The 20,916-nt window shown below is 34.2% G+C and overlaps 1 protein-coding gene across 2 annotated transcripts in view; it reads left to right on the top strand.

Annotated features, from left to right (window-relative positions):
- Positions 1-20,916, top strand: part of LOC143258651 (solute carrier family 35 member F1-like) — a 277,728-nt gene that overhangs the window by 209,242 nt on the left and 47,570 nt on the right. The window contains exon 8 of one of the 2 annotated variants that reach the window (XM_076517924.1): positions 16,008-16,188. The exons of the other annotated variant lie outside the window; for it this stretch is intronic. Coding sequence (XP_076374039.1) covers positions 16,008-16,178 — 171 coding nt within the window. The 3' untranslated portion in view covers positions 16,179-16,188. Of the gene's footprint in view, positions 1-16,007; positions 16,189-20,916 lie in introns of those variants that run through there. 2 annotated transcript variants of the gene reach the window in all.

Below are 20,916 nucleotides of genomic sequence, written 5' to 3'. Positions count from 1 at the left end.
CTCATGAACAAGATTATTTTTCTGTCAGAGAAGAACACAAATCTAGAAAAATCGATTTTATTTACAAAAAAATCGTATTTGTTCAATTGTGAAGCTGCACAATGTACAGACTACATGCATTGTGCCAAAGCGTGTATCCCTTTCCCTTCCAGTGGTTAGTTCATATATAAACAGCTATTCTGATTTTAAAAAATCTAATTATCATTAACGTAGTGTAATTCTCTCGTTTCGGGCCCGGCATGACTAAGTGTGTTAAGGCGTTCGACTCGTAATCCGAGGGTCGCGGGTTCGAATCCCGGTCGCACCAAACATCCTCACCCCTTCATCCGTGGAGGCGTTATAATGTGACGGTCAATCCGACTATTCGTTGGTAAAATAGTAGCCCAAGAGTTGGCGATTGGTGGTGATGACTAGCTGCCTTCCTTTGGTCTTACACTGCTAAATTAGGGACGGTTAGCGTAGATAGCCCTCGAGTAGCTTTGCGCGAAATTCAAAACAAACAAACAAATTCTCTCGTTTTAAAGTTTCGTTTGTCGACGTATTATATCGTTCTTAAGAAACTATAAATAAAATTATTGAAAACAAATGGATAAATAAATGTTAAGAATAATTCCAAAGTAATATTAACTTTTACTGCAGCTTCTGAAATTCGTCGTCATCTTTCAAATTTAAAGGATTTAAACTTATAATTTTGTGCTTTCTGAACAATAGCTTTACTAATTGAATTATTTATGACACCACATACGCTACATTTTTATGTATTTATCTGTGCTCAAAACATTTTGAATACGGGACTTTTTGCTCGTGGCATTTTCATAGTTACCAAGAAGCGTTATTTATATTTAATTTAAATGTAATATATAGTACTCTTAAAAACATTGTGTTGAACAGTTCATGCCACCTTTTCAAAATGAACAGTACTATTATGTATCCATGTTTAATAAGACATTTATTTCGTTCCTGAGTATCAAATTTTAAATATTTTGTAGAAAATAACTAATCCAGAGTTAGTTTCATAACTTCAGTAATTTATGGGTACTTTTAGAATGTTCATTATCTGTGTAGAAAGGTACACAGTTCATCTCCAGGTCTCCTGCTGCCCCTATAATTATTTTCTCCATCACTTATCGTGTTCATTCCGATAGATATCAATATAAGCTATTGTCCAACACGGTAATCTTCAACTTCTCGTCCTCATTCGTTGGAGATGGGAAGAGATGAAATAGGGGATCGCTGGGCTCGGGTGAGAAATGATGTGGATATGTCCTATGTGACTACTACGGTAGCTATGAAGGCCGGATCGGGTCGCCCTGAAATACTGCTGACTGACGGGGTTCAAGTGAAGCTATGACTGTTTTAGTAAACCGATAGTAGGTATCCAAATTGCAAATTACTCGAAGGAGATATAAACGGATGGACGGACTGACAAAGTTTAAGGGCTACGGGTACGAAAAGTGGATAAAGAGGAATTGGAACCTGTGTAAACATGAGAAAGTGCATATGGGCATGTCAAACTGCAGAAGAAAATAGACAGGGTAAAAGAAATACATCAGAATTATGTTCTAATATGGATGAAGATGAATCATATCAAATAACATCGCATGGAATTGGTTTTATAGTGCATCCACAAACAGCCAAACTGATCTCAGATTGATCAGATTATGAGAATAAAAGAGATTAGCAACTATTATTCGGGTGTACGCACTATGCAATGACATCTGTATGGACGAGTGAAAGACATCTGTATAAACGAGTGAAAAGATAAATGTTTCCATAAACTCTAAGACACTATAAAAAAAAAATTGAGTCACTAATGACCTTATTATTATGGAAGATTTGAATTGTAGGATAAATAAAAGGAGCTCCCCTTTAATATCCTCACAGAGTGCAAGTCTAATAGACAGCACGTACTAGAAATATGTGCTGAGCAAGGTTGATATGTCACTAACGTTTGTTTTGTTTTTCACCAACATCGTCCAACTCAGACATACATGGTACAAATTGAACAATTTCACTTGAGCCTTACAGGTAGATTATATTTTGGCAAGACTGTCTCAGAGAAGACAACTATGGAACTCAAATCTATCCTAATGTAAATACAGGTATTGACCATTGTCCAATCATCATGGTTTTAAACAAAACACACTAAAATGAAAGCAACATACCTAAAACTTCGTAGAAGTAATCAACTTGACGATACTTAATAAAGATGTGGTTAAAGAAAAGGTTATATAAGGGATGATAGGAGCATTTGAAGCAATACAAAAAAGAAATCCAGAATGTCGAAGAAGCATGACAACATTGTAAGAGTATCATCAGTAATATTAAAATTTCAAACAATTGCTGTGACATAAACAAATGTATGTGTGTGTGTGTTTTCGTATAGCAAAGCCTCATCGGGCTATTTACTGAGTCCATCGAGGGAAATCGAAATCCCTGAGTTTAGCTTTGTAACTGCATAGACTTACCGCTGTACCAGCAGGGAATGTGGCATAAGCAAAACTAGACGTAGTAGAAAGAAGGGATCAATATGATGGAATGGCAAAGAAACAAAAATAAAAAGAAGAAACTTTTTGAAGCATGGTTACAATCGAAGAAATAGAAGGAATATGTAAAATATAGAGTAGGAAGAAGAAATAATAAAAAACCAGTGAAGAAGTCAGGGAATTTCAGAAGACTGTTAAAGCCATGTGCTTGAAGGATGAAAGATTCAACCCAATATCACTTATCAATGACAGAAGTGGTAAACAACTGTATGACGAAAACAAAGTCAAAGGGAGGCAGAATAATTATTTAAAGAACTGTTAAATCTAACAGGGACAGAGAACACATCAATTTCCTTCATTCGCAAACAGAAAGAACACAACGAACCATCAGCGCTAGAGAACGATGTAAGACGTATAATAAAGACCAGCACCAAGAACAAAGTTGATGGAATCGGCAAAATAGCACCAGAAGCAATAAGAGCATGTGAAGAGACAGGCATAAAATGATCGAGTGGAATATCTAATAAAGCATGGAAAAAGAGAAAAATTCAGAAGACTGCTAAAGAGCTGTGGTTTTTCACCAATCTGAAAAAAGAAAGGTAGTAAGAAATATTATGACACTTATAGAGGCATTTCTTTCCTTAGTCAGGTGGAAAAAATGTACGCAAAGATCGTAGAACAACGGACAAGATACAAAGTTGAACCATTCTTCAGCATGTTTCTCTTCTTCCATCACAAATGATGAGGTTTGGTATTTAACAATAAGAATCTTAAAAAGTTACTTGTGGGAGACATAGAATAAAGCTGAAATATTATTTTTACACATTTCTAACTTTTAGCTGCCATGGATAAACTAAGATGAAAGTAGAAAAATAAAATCTGAAGGTAACTTGACTTTTGTAACATTTTATAGGTTAATTTACTTTAAAGGAATTTAGCTATTCCTAGGACACACAGATGTTCCAGAGTATATAAACTATCGTACAAATTGTGACATGGTGTAAGAAATTATATATATACACTTATAAATTACCTCTGTATTTTATAAAGATGTGTTTAATTCTTGTAAAGCTAGTAGAAATTTTTATGGATTCCAAATATATGTAAATTTATATTTTTTGTTAAAATCCATCCTTTTGGAAAGCCAACAAAAAAAATCCAATTTATTAGATTATTACAGTTGCTTTACGTACATTTGCATAGAATTCCAAACAGTTGTGTATTTGTTTGAAGTTTATATTGGTATGCGGTACTTAATTGCTTTTGCTAGGTATAACTAGTTTCTTCTACCTCTTTTGAAGATAGGGAATGAACTTGTAATATCCCGCATTGCGTTACATTTTGTAACAACTATTCGATAAGCTTAAGACTAGTTTTATTTCATGTGATGGATCTGCTGGTACTCCAAACTACTTTTCATATTTGTACTGAAGATATTGACTCTACTTTTGATTCATCATTTCTAAATGTTGTTTTGATTATATAGATATATATTTTAAAGTTGTGTTTGTTTTTAATTCGTATACATATATATATATACTTTGCAATATTGTGTCAGTGTATTAAAACAATGTAAAAAGTACTTTTGATGAGAACTTTATGACAGAAAAGAGATTATAAAAAGAGAAATCTACTTTCCTCCAATCATTTGTTAATGATTTTCTTTTTTTATGCACGTTAAACTCCCCGGTAACTCTTTTACGGCTTTCTTTGTAAATCCAATCATATTGTTTGACGAGAGCAAAATAAGACGAAATCATAGCTTCAGGGTTGAATTTGTCACTGATTCAATCAGCACAGGTTATTCGCATTTAATACTGCAGTACACCACGTTTTCCATAAATTACCATTATTCCAGCACTGTACTATATCACGACTTGGTAGTAGAAGCATTTCACACCAGAGTACATCATCAAACCAGCGGAATTACTAATTTTACGGCCGGTCGAACCGCAAGATGATAAAGGATCTTTCACATACATCACTGACTCTATAGTCAGTCCTCTTGAAGGCTTTTTTTTTTTCAGCCGAGTAATGTGATATATATAACAATACTTTTTCAACGTTGTGACAAAATACTGTTGTTCGTGGATTTTATAATTTCGGATTACAATACAGGCAGCCACAATATAAGGCAACCTTAAACAAAACCAAATTCAGAACTCAGTTATTTTTATGGCTTCTCAAAACAGATTCGAGAGAGGTTGTGTTTTTACATTCATTTCAAAAGCGATTCGCACGGACAGAAAGAACAACTTTGAAGTTCTAGAGGTGGGAAAATTCTTGACATATACAGATGACAAAACCTTGAAACATGTTATTCTTGTTTATAAATAATATTCATAGAATTTGTATAGCACTGTACTAAACTGAGGTTATTAAACTTTCCTCGAACAATTTTGAAATGTGTAACATGAAAATGTTACTTTAATGTTTATTACTGAGCACAAAAACTACTCAAAAGTCTACTTTCTGTCCTCTGCGGCTATCAAAACCACATTCTCAGGCTTACCACTGAGCCGCCATTGAGCATACTTTAAGAAAAGCTTACGAATATAGTGGAATTAAGTTTGTTTGAATTTCGCGCAAAGCTACACGAGGGCTATCTGCACTATCCGTCCATAATTTGGCAGTATAAGATTAGAGGGAAGGCAGCTATTCATCACCACCCACTGCCAACTCTTGTGCTACTCTTTTACTATTTTAGTGGAATTGACCGTAACTTTAAAACGCTCCCACGGCTGAAAGGACGTACATATTTGGAGGGACAGGGATTCAAACCCGCGACCCTCGGATTACGAGTCGAGTGCCTTAACCACCTGGCCATGCCGGAACCAGTGGAATTTAAAAAAATAGCTTTAAAAATTGAGGTGCTCATAAAATGTTATTCATGTTAACGTTAAGTTAGGTTCATTGTCTGGAGTATTCTAATGTTACGCTTAACAGGCTTAGCTTCATGAATTCGTGTATTTGTCTTGGAAAATAATAGCAAAGATTCAATTACCACACATTCTAAATTTATAGTAATTTTAGCACTGTCAGCGAACACGTTACCTTATTTGTTTAATAGTGTTTCATCCCTCTTCATCAACATGCCCTTCCCCATAGTGTCTGCTAGAAATCGGATTTCGACACCCGTGGTGAAAAGAGCACAGATAGCTCGTTGTATAGTTTTGTGCCTAATTACATACAAACAAAGAAGAGTTACCTGTATAGAAACTCTGCGCTTCCTTTTTTATATTCATGGCTTTAAAACAGTGGTTGAACAAGTAATATTAGTTTTTACACCCAACTTCAAAAGTTATGGATCGAACGATAAAGAAAACTGCAAAATATATAAACATAAGTCACATGGAGTGATGGAATGAAGCACGAAGAGAACGTTAGAAATGACTGAGTAATTTCAAGCTAGCACGTTCGGTGAGGCAAGAAATTGGATTTTTTTACTTAACGTTTATATACAATGACATTCTAATCTGATATCAGAGAACAATGTTTGTAAATAAACCCGTTTTACGTTTTAATCACATAACAATAAACCAATGAAGGAATTTTTTTTGAAAAACAAAAAGTTACCTCTTTAGTATCTAGTCATAAAATAATTTTTGTTGTTGTTCAATTTATATAAATATACTCACAGGTACAAACTTTCCTTAAACGATTTCTTATTTATGTTGATAGTGTATTTGAATTTTGAACGTTTACGTAAAGACTGTATGTATTTTGACAACAACTGATAAAATGACATTATTTTGTATTTTAATTTTAATTAACCTTATCTTCATTTAGGTAACGTCTCATCTGGTTTCAGCTTTATACCTGAACAGTTAGCGTTTGAATGAACTAACTTCAAGTGATGTTATTCTAATAATTTTGTCAGCCAAACACGCACATGTGCACGATAATGCAACACAGATTTATCGAAAATGTTGAACATTTGAAGTTCTAAAAAGAGATTTGGTGCAAATATATATGAGAAATCATTTAAATCACGACCTTTCAAGTAAGTTAGCTGTTAACATTAAACATAACTGCCATTTGATCTCCATATAATTTCATCTATAATTCCTTCAGAAACTCTCAGATATGGGTAATTATTTTACGTGCGTTTTTACAAATTGCTGCAATAGTAATTTAATTAATAAACATTAAAGTTTATCTAGAATCTTCATGTAAAGGTATTGGAAAGTCTACATAAGAGTTTGGATTAAAATATAAAATGACGTGTTAATACTTCTGTTTTAATACATTTTTGTTGTTAAAAAATTGTAATACTGTTTCGCTAAAGGGCTCTTTTCATGTATTAAAAGTTTAAGCAATGAAACACGTCTTTAGATGCAATTAAATCTATGAAAATAATTCTACTTTAATATGTAATTGGAGATCATTCACCACAGCCAGATTAGAACTGTATGTTCGAAATTATTAAATTGCAAAATTACCATTTAATCATGATTAACCATATGAATGCGTGGTAAAAACGTTTTGTTTTCCTTTGAAATATGCAATCATTTTGGAATTTCTTTAAAAATAATTTTAATTTTTATAAATCATCATTGAATTTCGTTTAAAAGTACTTTTCTTTTAATACACGGGCACAGAAAACTTTATGAAAACAGCAGATAAAAATCAGCAAAAATTATTGAGCCTTTTCAAATATGCAGTTTATTCATAATTTTGCGAAACTAAAGTGATAATTTCAGTTTTTAAGTTTGAGTTATAAAGTATAGTGTGTTTATATAGTATAGTTTTAAAAACATAGTAGAAATGATATATATTGTGCATATATCAATCACCAAAAATTACTTACCACTGAAGAGTTGAAATGAATTTCATGATGGAAGCTACGCGAGAGCTACCTGCACTATCCGTCCATAATTTGGCTGTATAAGACTAGAGAGAAGACAGCTAGTTAGTAACCACCTGCTGCCAACTCTTGGCTACTATTTACCAACGAATAGTGAAATTGACAATCTCATTATAACGCCCTACGGCTGTAAGGGCGAGCATGTTTGGTGTGGGGGATTCGAACCCGCGACCCTTGACGAGGCGAGTACCTTAACAACCGAGCCATGCCAGTCACAAACATTTAGTGTTACTGTACCTACCTTTCGTAAGTCTATTATGTGTTGTTTTCAGAGCGATTCCTTACAACATTACTAGAAGCTATATCAATTACCATCATTTGAAGTAAGGCTAAAATAGAGAAGGTAGTAACTGTTAGATTCAATTTTTTAACTATAGAATACAGGTTAATAACAACGTTCAAGTAACATTTGACCAAAACCTTAATCTTTATTTTCAAGTTGTCAGTTTAGCATTACAAATCTAGGGCGTCTGTGTGAAGACTTTCAATAACTACCCATTGGCACAGGGGTATGTCTGTGAACTCACACCATTAGAAACCGTCGTTCAATACCCGTGAAGCTTTGTATTTAATTTCAAACAAACCAAAAACTTTCATTACATGGGTATTGTTAAAATACTGGAACCTTGGGATAAATGTGCATATTTTACAAATGTGTGCATCTGTATTAATGGATGAAGTTTTGGTAGATATGTTTGTTTCTATACAGTTTTCGTGAACTTTGGAGACTTGACAATTTAATATTGTAGAACCAATTAGGTGGCTGTACATGTATCATGTGTGTTTGTGTTTTTTCTTATAGCAAAGCCACATCGAGCTATCTGCTGAGCCCACCGAGGGGAATCGAACCCCTGATTTTGGGGGTGTAAATCCGAAGACATACCGCTGTACTAGCGGTGGGCGCATGTATCGTACTAATCAGATAGTATCAGTTTAACTGCACAATCTACTAAGTAGTTGTAAATATCTTTTAGTATTTTAGAGTGTCAGTTTCATTATAAAATCAATTTAGTAACTGTACATGTTTCCTACTATTTAGGAGTCTAAGTTTCACTATAGAATGTAATAGGTAATTGTATATGTTTTCTACTAATCACGTGACATCAGTTTCACTATGCAATATGCCTGGTGGTTAGATTTTTTATGCTAAACTTTGGCCCTATCAGATTCATTAAACAGTTTTACAAGATGTATGTGAATTTTATTGTAAACATGAGTAAACTAGGGTCTATTTTTCAACTTACTGAGAAGATATTTCTAGTCGCGACACAGCGGCATATAGATTTGTTTTGTTGGTTTTGGAATTAAGCACAAAGCTACACAATGAGCTATATGTGCTTTGCCCGTCACGGCTATCGAAACCCGCTTTTTAGCGGTGTGAGCTCGCAGACATACCGCTTTGTCATTGGTGGCGTTTTATAGAATGGCTTTAAATTTGTGTTTTGTTTTCAAGTCCAAACATTTAGCTCATTGCTCCGTCATGTTTTCTCCGATTTAAGATCTAATTACAGTGTTAAACTCAGTAGGTCATACGCTTTCAATTTATGTATTTGACCATGTCCAAGATTTCATAGATCATTTTACTCTAATCATGCCTAGAATAATTTAAGTTTGACAGAAGGCTGGTAGAAAAATAAAATCGAATTGGGTTTACGCACGCCCCATGCTTGGTATTGGTGGTGCACAAATATATAACAAATAAAAAATGGAAACAAAGATTCATAGATTAATTTACTCTAATTCCTCGTAAAAGAATTTCACGTATCGCAGCTATGAAAAATTTCCTCTCGTTTTCCACTAATCAGGAGACAACTACTTTCATTATAATCTTACAAACTCTCCTAACAAAGGTGGAACTATTCGTTTGATTTTCATTCATTTCATTCATTCATTCACCATTAGATTCCATCAAGGAACATAGGGCCGCAATCGCTTGCGGATTCTTCAACAGGTATTTAAGTGAGTAGGTTGTTAGCCCGCTGCATCGAGCCGTCTCTAATTTAGTAGTGTAAGACTAGAGGGAAGGCAGCTAATCATCACCACCCACCGCCAACTCTTGGGATACCGTTTGATTTTACAGTATACTAAATGGCAGTTGTCGTTTTGTTAAACAATGAGAGACTCATAACTTCGTTATAGAAACAACTAGCTTGAACGCGTTTCTCCACAAAATAGTATGGTTTATAGTAAACATTGTTTATTACGTACAGCGCTAAAATTGAAATAACGGCCTGTGATAATTATACGTAGATGGAAATGCATCAGATAGGTAAATCAATAGATAATAAAGCATCCATACATTTAGAACTTCCTTATAGATTTATAGATTCATCTAAGAAAATAGATTGATCGAAACATATAGATAGACAACAAATAATACATTAAATATTCCAGCAATATATCTACTTATGTAAGCTCTGAATCCAGCTAAGAATAGAGACAGATGTACGTACATTAATACAGTGGAAAGTGTCATCCTAAATAGAAAGAGCTGAAGAAACATTGAATTTAGCTCTACATTGTTATATAGATTTTGTTTCGATAATCTTCCACTATTGTTTATCTGACTCGACTGAAATATCCGACTAATTTTTCGATAAAAATGACTCACAATTACACCATAAAACGCACTAACAAGGTCAGGCTTCGTTGGTTTTTGTTACCTGCTCACGTAAATCCAACTCGCCAATCACTGAAATGTAAGTTCTAAAGCTTCCCACTCCGAATAAAACTGTAATCTGATCACGGGTGAGCTGCATTAGTGCAACGAGTAATATCAATGACATTGAACGCCTTCCTGGCTCCGCAAACCACTCAGAAATACAGGGTTGATAGAAATAATCTAACCATTAAGTATCCAGACAAACACGTCATCAGACACGTGTGCTTCACAAATATACTTTGAATGTTCTTCTTTGTTCATTGAAGTGCAACGCTGTACAAGGAGCTAATATTGCTGTGCCCAGTGATGAGAACAAATCCAAAATTCCTACGCTATAATTCTTCAAGCTTACCGCCGAGTCAGCAGTAAGAATGTATCTACTTCTTTATTCACAGAAAGAGCGTTTCAAAAACATTCTTAATTCACAGTTGAAAATTATTTACTCCTGATCTGTATCTTTGGTTTCAAAATCTATAAATGTTATGAATAATAAATTCGAATATAATAAAAACGCAAAAAATCGCGAACATAAATAATTCTTACAGAACGACTTACTTCCAACTATCTTTGACAAGACACCACCTGACGGAAGAATTGAAACTTAAATGGACTAAGAATTAATAGCAGTAATATTGTGTTTTTAAACAAATAAATGGAAGGAGTGTATGCACAATCATTATATTCTAACATTTTAAGCAAAATTTCTCTAATATTTCTGAATTTTTGTATTTGAAAACAATATATAAATTAACATAAATTAAATCTTATAATTATAAAACAATTGTAATTCTAAAACTTTCAACCTATTTTTCATTGTACTGAAACTTTCCCTTAGTTACCTGATGTCATAACACAGTTTCAGAAATTTAATCTTTAAAGATTCGTTTCATCATCTAAGTAAGCAGAAAACTTGAATAGTATATAATATTTAAATAGGCTATAACAATCCACACACACACACTCACTTCTTAAAACTGTCAGGTAATAAACATCATTCTGATATCGTACATGATAAAGCAACAATCCAAAATATTAAAGTAAAATCTAAGTAGAAGAAATACAAGTGTACTTTGTAGACTATTGCCAAATATATTTCAGATGAGTATTGTAGATTTTATCAATATTATGTTTTACTAGGTATACTATATCTGTTCGTTCAGCCAATCAGAAAGTATCTTTTTAATTTCTACATACTACGTATATGTTGATATTTTTCCGTTCAGCCACGACTGTAGCTCAGGTGCTTTTAAATTATTTTTTCTGTTTGTTTTGGGTTCTTATTTATTTTTATAGGTGTCTATCCCTCAGGTGATTTCACTTTTGAGTATTGTCTAGTCTCCGGAGTTTTAAATACTGGAAAAGAGAAAGAAAAAAGAAATACGTTATAGAGAACACGGCGTTGATTTAAAGGTTTTATGTGTTTTTAATATTTCGTTACAGTTTTAGCAGACACGTGATAAAAAAATAATTTACAGTACTAGTGTCAATGTTCAGGAAATAAGATTATGTATCTTTCAATGGTGAATCAAACGTATCTCTTGGTCTTCATCTTTTAAACTAAAAAAACAACAACAAGCTTATAAGCATTACACCATACATGAAAATATAATAAACTAAGGCAGTCAAAAAAAAGCTAAAAGTGTTATACAAATAAAATAGGAAGTTGAATTCATGAAATTTGTGATGTTAAAGCCGCAAAGTTGGAATATTAAAGCACGTGAAATGCTTCAAGCTTAAAACTTTGTAGACTTCATCGGACGTGTGGAAATGAAGGTTCATTTTCTTTATTAAGCTTTTGTTCTCCATTGTAAGAAAAAAGTAAATTTCTTAATGATTCATCAATTTATTCTACCTAGTTCTAAAGGGTAAAGTGATTTCTGGGTAGGCCTTACTGTGAAACATACACGACTGCACGATCCCAACAAAATATATTATATATAGCCGCTAACGGTGGTTTTTTTTACAATGTTAAGCTTTGTGGACAAGTGATATATGGTATTTGTAGACATTATTTGAGAAGGAAAACATAAATGCATTTTATGGCCATTCAGCGCATTGAGTATCAAGCACCACACCATAAGAATAAACTTAAGATTCTTCAGCTTAATGGGCATTACAGCTGTATTTAGAGATCAACCTCGAATGGCCATAAAATTCTGCTTATGTAGAAACCACAATGTGCTTCATGTGATATAACTCCTTAAATGTGTGGACAAATCGCCCATGGAAATTTAAATAAACAAATAAATGTAGAATGAACAAACAAGTAAGAAAACACGGTGATTCGTTTTTCTACGAAGGATTTTTTTTTAAACAGAAGTTTTATTCGAATATTTCTCAATATTCAAATTATGAAAAATATATTAGGTGTACGTTTTGAGTTGTTCAGAGCTATGCCATTGAACTTAGTAGGTTGCGAGAAGTTTCACATTTTCTTGCGTTTTCAGCCCAGCATGGCGGGTGATCAGGACTCTCGATTCGCAGTCTGAGAGACGCGAGTTCGAATTACCATCCCACTAAACATGTTTGCCCTTTTAACCATGAGGGCGTTATAATGTGACGAACAATTCTATTATCCGTTGATAAAAGAGTAGCTCAAGAGTTGATAGTGGATGGTGGCCCAGTATGGCCAGAGTGTTAAGTCACTCGACTTGTTATACGAGGGTTGCGAGTTCGAGTCCCCGTCACACCAAACATGCTCGCTCTTTCAACCGTCGTGGCATTATAATGTGACGTCAATCTCACTATTCCTTTGTTAAAAGAGTAGCCCAAGAGATTGCGGTGGGTGGTGATGACTAGCTGTCTTTCCTCTAGTCTTACACTGCTAAATTAGGGAAAGCTAGCGCAGATAGCCCTTGTGTAGCTTTGCGCGAAATTCAAAACAAACCAAACAGTGAGTGGTAACGAATAGCTGCCATCACTCTCGTCTTGCCTCCCGATGTCACACCGGAATGTCTGCGTACTTATAATTCTAGAAACCAGATTTCGATACCCGTGAAGGGAATAACACAGATAGCCAATTCTGTGCATAATTCAAAATAAACTTCAACCTTCTAGTCTTACACTGCTAAATTAGGGACCGTTAGCGCAAATAGACCTAGTGTAGCTTTGCGCGAAATTGAAAAGCAAACAAACACATCCTACGTTTTCAAATATGTTCTAATAGATGAAACTCTCCCAAGTTTATTCACCTACAGTCTTGTAGTATGATTTCATTGCGTTATTCAAATCACGAAATAAGACAAAGCTGATTTTAAATTATCCATAACATATATGTTGCTTAACTATTCAGTAATTTGATGCGAAGCGGCTTATTAAGTATATTTTACTAGATACTGAACTAACGACGCATTTTTTGATACCTACATAGCTCCTGTTCGACACCTTGGGGCTCAATTAGCAACATGATATTCCATTATATCTCAACATTTCATGAGCAAATTATATCTTGTCGTTTCTATATCACGTAACTTGAGAATTTATCTTACCAATGTTTTGAAATGTTTATTATAGTTGTCATTATCATTAAATCTCGTAATTTATTTCTTTTAAACTAAGAGACATTTTGATGACATAAAGTCTCAGGTTGAGAACCAAGTATTTATTAAAATATATGACAACAAAAATCATTAATTCGATTGATAAATATTTTTGAATGCAGAATTGTTTGCAACTTTATAGTCAATGATGACCAGAATTGCATTTCTAAGCTGATTGATATACATATCTTGTTGCCAATAGAATGCTGAATTTGAGAAACGTTCGATGAGTTTTTAAAGCAAAAGTTGCATGTTAAGTTTGAACGTTCTTTTAATTTTTATAACCACCAGACAAGTTATAAGACAAATTACGAATATTCAATGAGGAGTGTGTGTGTTTTTTCATATAGTAAAGACATATTAGACTATCTGCGGTGTACACCGAAGATAATCGAACTCCTGGTTTTGGGGTTGTAAATCTGTACAGTTACCAATGTTCCAGGGGAGAATTCCAATGAGACAGCGATTCCCAGTGGTTTTATAACTGTCTCAGCTCAGACAAAGAGGATTTTATTTGCCGTGTATGATTTTAATAAATGATCGCCAAAAAGGTCCTATATCATGAGTAAATGAATACTCATAGCTCTTTCTGCGTCGTTGAATAAGATCCATCTAAATATGCAGTTGTTGATGGAACTATAGCATAAATAGAACGAAAAAGTGTTTCAAAATGCAGTAAAAAGCGAATTACCAACAGTTTTTCTCACAGTCATTTGTACATATTACTCATTTTCTATAACTAGAGAAATAAAGATGGACTAGAGAATATATACGTGTCAGACAAGCGCTAGGACTGCCTATGTAGGGATGGTTCAGACTGTTAATCAAAATGGTACTTTACATGTCTCCTCTACAGATCATCAGAACTTTACAATACTATACACTGATTCATTTTATAACAATGTCGATGTAATGACTGAGTCATAAGTTCTGAGAATGTCTGTAAATATCAGAGCAAAATGTTTGAATCTCTTGTTCTTCTTTTTCTTTGTTTTGAATTTCGCGCAAAGCTACTCAAGGGCTATCTGCACTAACCGTCCCTAATTTAGCAGTGTAAGACTAGAAGGAAATCAGCCAGTTATCATCACCCACAGCCAACTCTTGGGCTACTCTTTTACCAGCGAATAGTGGTATTGACCGTCACATTACAACGCTCACATGGCTGAAAGGGCAAGCATGTTTGATGCGACGAGATTCGAACCCGTGACCCTCAGATTACGAGTCGAATGCCTTAACCCAGCTGCCCATGCTGGACCTTCTTTTTGTTACATGATAACTCTAAAATCAAAACAATGGTGTTAACCAAGTCCACTGAGATAACAGTGTTTCAAAGGAAGTATCCGCTTTTATAAATATTTTCAATAACAAATGGTATTTTTTTAAAAATCATAATCGTAGTGTACACGATGTTATTATTATCGCTTGAAGTTAGTTTTCTTACAGAAATTTGGAGTTCCTTTCAAAAGCCCCTCAGTGGCTCAGCGGTATGTCTGCGGACTTACAACGCTAAAACTGGGTTTCGATACCCGTGGTGGGCAGAGCACAAATAGCACATTGTGTAACTTTGTGTAACTGTGTATAACTTAATTCAAAACAACAGCATCCTTTGAAAAACGTAAGAACAAGGTGAAACAGGAATTATCAACCAATAATTAGATGAACAATAAATCTCACAATTGAAAACTCATTTTATCTAGAAGTAAGTTATAAATATAGCCTTCCTGAGTCTATTGAAATACAGCATTAAAAACAAACATACGAGAGCAAAGAAAACGTTTAAAGAAATAAACCTAGGAATGGCTAATATAAATCCTTCAAAAACAATGTAAACACAGGTAAGCAGGAAATATAATAATATATATAACTGTTCAATCACAAGTAAGTTTAATTTATCATATTTTTGTCTGTTAACATTCTACTACCTGCGTACCTGTGTTATTATCTAGGTATGGTGTAAATGCGATCCCTACCGTCTTATTAGTATTATTTTTATAGGATTGATATTAGCTTTCCCTACATTTCTTACATTTTGAAAAAAAAATTCTTTACTTTATAAAAAATAATAAATATCTTATACTTTGTTATTTCATCCTCTACTAGAGAGAGAAGCTTCACCTTGAATTAAAATAACATCTATGATAATTTACTAAAAATTTATTTGTACAAGTAAGTGTATATACATATTTAGATAAAAGGCCCAATTGATAAATATACCATATTAGTATCTATGCTTTATCTCTGAAATAGCTTATATAAAAACACACGCAAGTATATATGCATTTTGACTGAAAAGTAAAAAGAAAACAATGTGAATGAAGATATTAAAATTGCTTTATCACATTCGTATGGGAGATTTTAGAAAAAAAAACTATGCTAGCGAAAATTCAATAATATGTTTCTCTTCGCTGATCCATACCTCTTTCCTTATCTTTCTGTTTTCATCTTTTCTGTAGCACTCTCAGTACTCAACATGTGGACCAATAAAAGCTTTCTATTCAAGGAGAGACCACATCAGTTCAGAGGCTTCTAAAGTTTTATTCATCCAGTATTTCTTTCAAATCATAGACCACTTATCACTCGTCTTGACTTGTCAGCAGCGTGTCAGACTCTCATATCGATTTTAAATTGATATCCAAACCCACTTTGAAACTGTGTAATTTAATAAATTATCCTTTCCTTGCACGTCAGGAATATTTTCTTTTTTTTCAGCAGTATAGGTTGCTAGATGTAAGGCTAATCACGTTGAAGAAGTAGGAAAATCTAGGGGTAGTGGAAGTCTCAGCGATGAGCAGAGTGACTCTTATCAGACTGAAAATTTTGTCAAACATGTAAAGCATACTTTTTTTGCTTATGTGAACAACAATATTCTGCAAAAAACGACACATTTAGAAAAAAACACACATGTAAAATGTGACGAAAGTAACTCTCCTATATGGGCTGTATTGCTTATTTTTTCAGGCACATAAAAGTTAAATGGGCTATCTGCAATGCAAAATGAAACTTTCACTCAGGTCAAGTAGTGTCTGGCACTCAAGTACATAGCACATCACCTGCAGCACTGGTAACTTCAAGATGTATTATACTGACTGACGTTTATGTACTTTCACATATCTTGGGTGCTAATGTGTTATCACTAGAGCTATCTCAAGACATACGACTACTGTGCCAATATAACCTAACCTTCTATTTGCAATTCTTTCTCGATACCTTTAACTCCAATGGTCATTTCACAGTTGCCATTCAATAGCAATGCCCTACTTCTATTTGTCTGTGGTATTATATGAGTTAGTTCACGTTCGACTTGATTGTTTTATATAAACTTATTGATGTATAGAAAACTTCCATAGTGAACAAGAAACATGACACAGCGAAGTAAATTATACTGAAAGTCATAAGCCTAGTGCACTTCCAGTTCGGATCTGAAGTATTGTATTTTTAAATCCAATACGATGTAATTCATGTGCTTGCTGTAATATCTCATGTACAACTAAATTCTCACTTTATTTTATTGACTATAATCAAGCTTTGCTCTTGTAGTTTACCTTTAGTTAAGTTGTTTCTTAGTAAAATTACGTTCAATTTATTTTTTACACCAGTTAAAAAGTGACATTTCTTTTACATGCTTCTTTTCGTGTAAAAATAGTTCCTTTCATTGTTGTACATCGTAAATTGTTAAATCCTTATATCATCGTACTTCGCTATATGGCTCAGCTTTGCCAGGTGGGTTGAGGCGTTCGACCCGTAATCCAAGAGTCTCGGGCTCGAATCCCCGTCGCACCAAACATGCTCGGTCTTTCAGCCGTGGGGGAGTTATAATGTTACCGTCAATCCCATTATTCGTTGGTAAAAGAGTAGCCCAAGAGTTGGCGGTGGGTGGTGATGACTACCTGCCTTCTCTTTAGTCTTACACTGCTAAATTATGGACGGCTAGAGCAGATAACCCTCGAGTAACTTTGCGCGAAATTAAAACAAACAACAAACTTCAATATATTATTTAATAAAACAACACCTACAATCATGCTACAAAACAGTGAATCATTTATCTAGCTTCGATGGAAAATATGTACTTGTTCAGCCAAATGTGGTTTATGCTTATGAATTGTAATCTCTTTACAGAAATGTCATATTGATAGAAACACAATGTGGTGATAATTGGATGACTATCTCAGTGTTTTATAACGTTTATTCATTTAATTATTGAACCTTTTCTTCTTCAGCCATTAATGTTAATTTTATATCATGGCCAATTAACAAAAACGTGTTTCTAAATGACAAAAATATATTTTATGTGATTTCTACCAAATTTTAGTAACTACCATGTCCTTACGCATTCTATATTTTATTACAAGTTGTAGAGACGTTGGAATAATTGATTACATTTCCTGAGTTCCTATGGCTAATATTCACTGTCACGAACACGGACAAATAGGTTTAAAATAATTCATGGAAGTAGAAAGTCACAAATATTAATATATATTTTATTTTCTCAATGATATGGTTCTTTCACACATATAATATTTTCGATTTATTCTTCAAGGCTATAATGCTCTGATGTCGAATATAAACATTTAAAATGTAGCGAAACAAAACCAAATATTTTCATATTGAAACTTTCAAGGTTTTACAAGTGGATTACAGCTATGTTAACGAGAGTATTGTTGAAGATATTTTTGTTATAATCATTTATTTCAGTGGAAAATTAAAAAAAAATGTTATTTTCTTTATAATCATGTCGAGGCCGCACTTGGGAACCGTTTCTGAACTGTGGCCTTATTGGCACAAGCAGTTAAGAATAATGACATATTCCTCTTAGAAGGGATGACTGACTATTGCAGACTAACCTTCCAGACTATAGCTACCACCCAATATAGAGGTAGATAGACTGAAACAATAAAGGTATGGTATCTTACATAAAAACACAACAGTGTGTCTCAAGCAAGCCTCGAACTCGCAACCATCCAATTACGTGACCAAAGCGCAAACCACTGAGTGACGGTGTCTCTATTTTTTAAGCTATACTTACTATCAGGTCATCTCTTAAGTAGTGTTCGATTTTAGGTTCAGAAAAAGGAAAAGGATTTCAAACCCTTTTAATGTTATTTGATCAATAATGTATGTTTCATTATTACAACACCTCACAAACATCATGAACATTTCACTAGCAACTGGATATTACCCTGACACTTGGAAAAAAACCATTATAACCACGATCCCAAAGAAACAAACCAACAGAACTAATCCAGATAATTTCCGTCCCATCAGTCTGTTAAGCTGCCTTGGCAAACTGATGGAGAGAGTTATCTCCAACCGTCTTCTCCCTTTTTGTGAATCAAATAACATCCTTCCAGAATCCCTAAATGCCTCCAGGAAAAACAGGCAAACAACAGATCACCTCACGCGACTAACCGAATCAATCTATAAAGCTTTCAACAACAACCAAGTAACCATTGGGGTATTCCTAGATGTCAAAAAAGCATTCGACAGCGTATGGCACAATGCCATCAAATGCAAACTAAAACACCTGAAAATAAATCCCACTATAGTTAAATGGATTTCAAATTTCTTAACAGATAGAACAGCACAAGTAAAAGTCAATAAAACTATATCTAAATCATTTAATATAACCGCAGGAGTGCCAGTGCCCCAAGGATCAGTCCTCTCTCCACTTTTATATATTATTTTCGTCAGTGACATACCTTTCCCAAATCTAACATACACGCATAATTCACAATACGCAGACGACATCGCTATCTGAAGCACCTCCAGAAACCCAGTGATGGCCATGTCTCGCGTACAAGAATCACTGAACAACGTCTCAACATGGAGTAACAAGTGGAGAGTAGTGTTAAATCCAACCAAAACACAAGCAATCACCTTCTACAGGAAATTAAAAAAACAAAGAAAAAATCTAGAAAAAATAAAATTATCACTCGGAAATACGACCATTAACATGAGCAAAGACATCACATTCCTTGGCATCACTTTCGACACAAAACTAACATGGAAAAAACATGTTAACAATATACACTCATCAATTAGAAAACGGATTTCACACCTAATGACTCTAACCAGTAGACAATCGAAATGTTCACCCAACACCATTATCCAAATATACAAGGCTTACATCCGTCCACTAATAGAGTATGAATGTCAAGTAACATACAATATGTCAAACAACACACTCCAGAAAATCCAAGTTCAACAGAACAGAATACTAAGATCTGCATTCAGTCTACCGTCATTCACGCCAGTAAATTATATACATCAAATCAGCAACTTACCAACACTAAGAAATAGACTAACGGAAATATCACATAAATATTATCTAAAAGCAGAAAACAGAATCAAACTAACGGCATCACTATACAAATTAACTAGTGCACCAACAAAATACATTTCACCTTACAACATATTTCAAGAATCACAAATTACACAACAAAGTATCTAAAGGACTAAACTCATGTTAACAATATGTATTCTCTTTTTCAAATATCGGGCACAGGACAAGCAAAAGGCGCCTGTCCTATGAAAGTGGGTTTTCTCAAGCGCTCCTGTTTCCCCACAGCAAAACTTAGGCATTGATTTTAGATCCCAGCCCAGGCAGCTTTGTTGCCAGACCCTGATTCGGGTCGTTTGAGTTCATGTTCATATTTACTTTGACTTCTGCCTTTCGGGACGGGACCCGGCCGTTCTCTCCGGTGCTGCCTTTGCCTCGGTCTAGGATAACATTAAGAGTGACATCCTTCACCCAAAAAAAGAGTCAAAAATTATTTAAAAAATAAATAAATAAAACTAAACCTAATAACCTTTCACGAAAGGGGACGAAAAGGAACCACAACGTTCCTAAACACCCCAGTTGGAGAGAGAATTCTTACGATTTCTCTCTCTTTAAGCTAAACCCCTGCCACGTTAGCTTGTGTTTGCTTTTATTATTATTAACTACTTCTTGTCAACGATTCGCAAGCTTCTGAATGTCACTTTTATAAAATTCTTGAAATTAGAAGGAAAAGAATGTGGATAGGGTAGTTTTGTGTTCCAAATCTTTTTCCCCGAAGATAGTTCTACAAACTCCGGAATAGATAATAATCAGATGGGGCAATATCTGGAGAATAAAGAGGATGTGGAAGCTTTTCCCAGTCTAACTCTTCAATCTTTGCAGATGTGATCCTTTCTGTGCATTATCCTAGTGTAACACAACAACTTTATCACTGATCAAAGTAGGCTTCTTTTCTTTAAGTGCAACATTCAAGCACTCTAACTGTTGACAATAGACGTCTGATGTAATCGTTACATTGATTGGCAGCAACTCAAAATGGATCACACCAACAATACCCCACAAAACGCTTAGCAAGACTTTCATAG

Source organism: Tachypleus tridentatus, chromosome 8 (assembly GCF_004210375.1).
Source record: "Tachypleus tridentatus isolate NWPU-2018 chromosome 8, ASM421037v1, whole genome shotgun sequence".
Lineage (NCBI taxonomy): Eukaryota > Metazoa > Arthropoda > Merostomata > Xiphosura > Limulidae > Tachypleus > Tachypleus tridentatus.
This window is presented reverse-complemented; position numbering and strand designations above follow the sequence as displayed.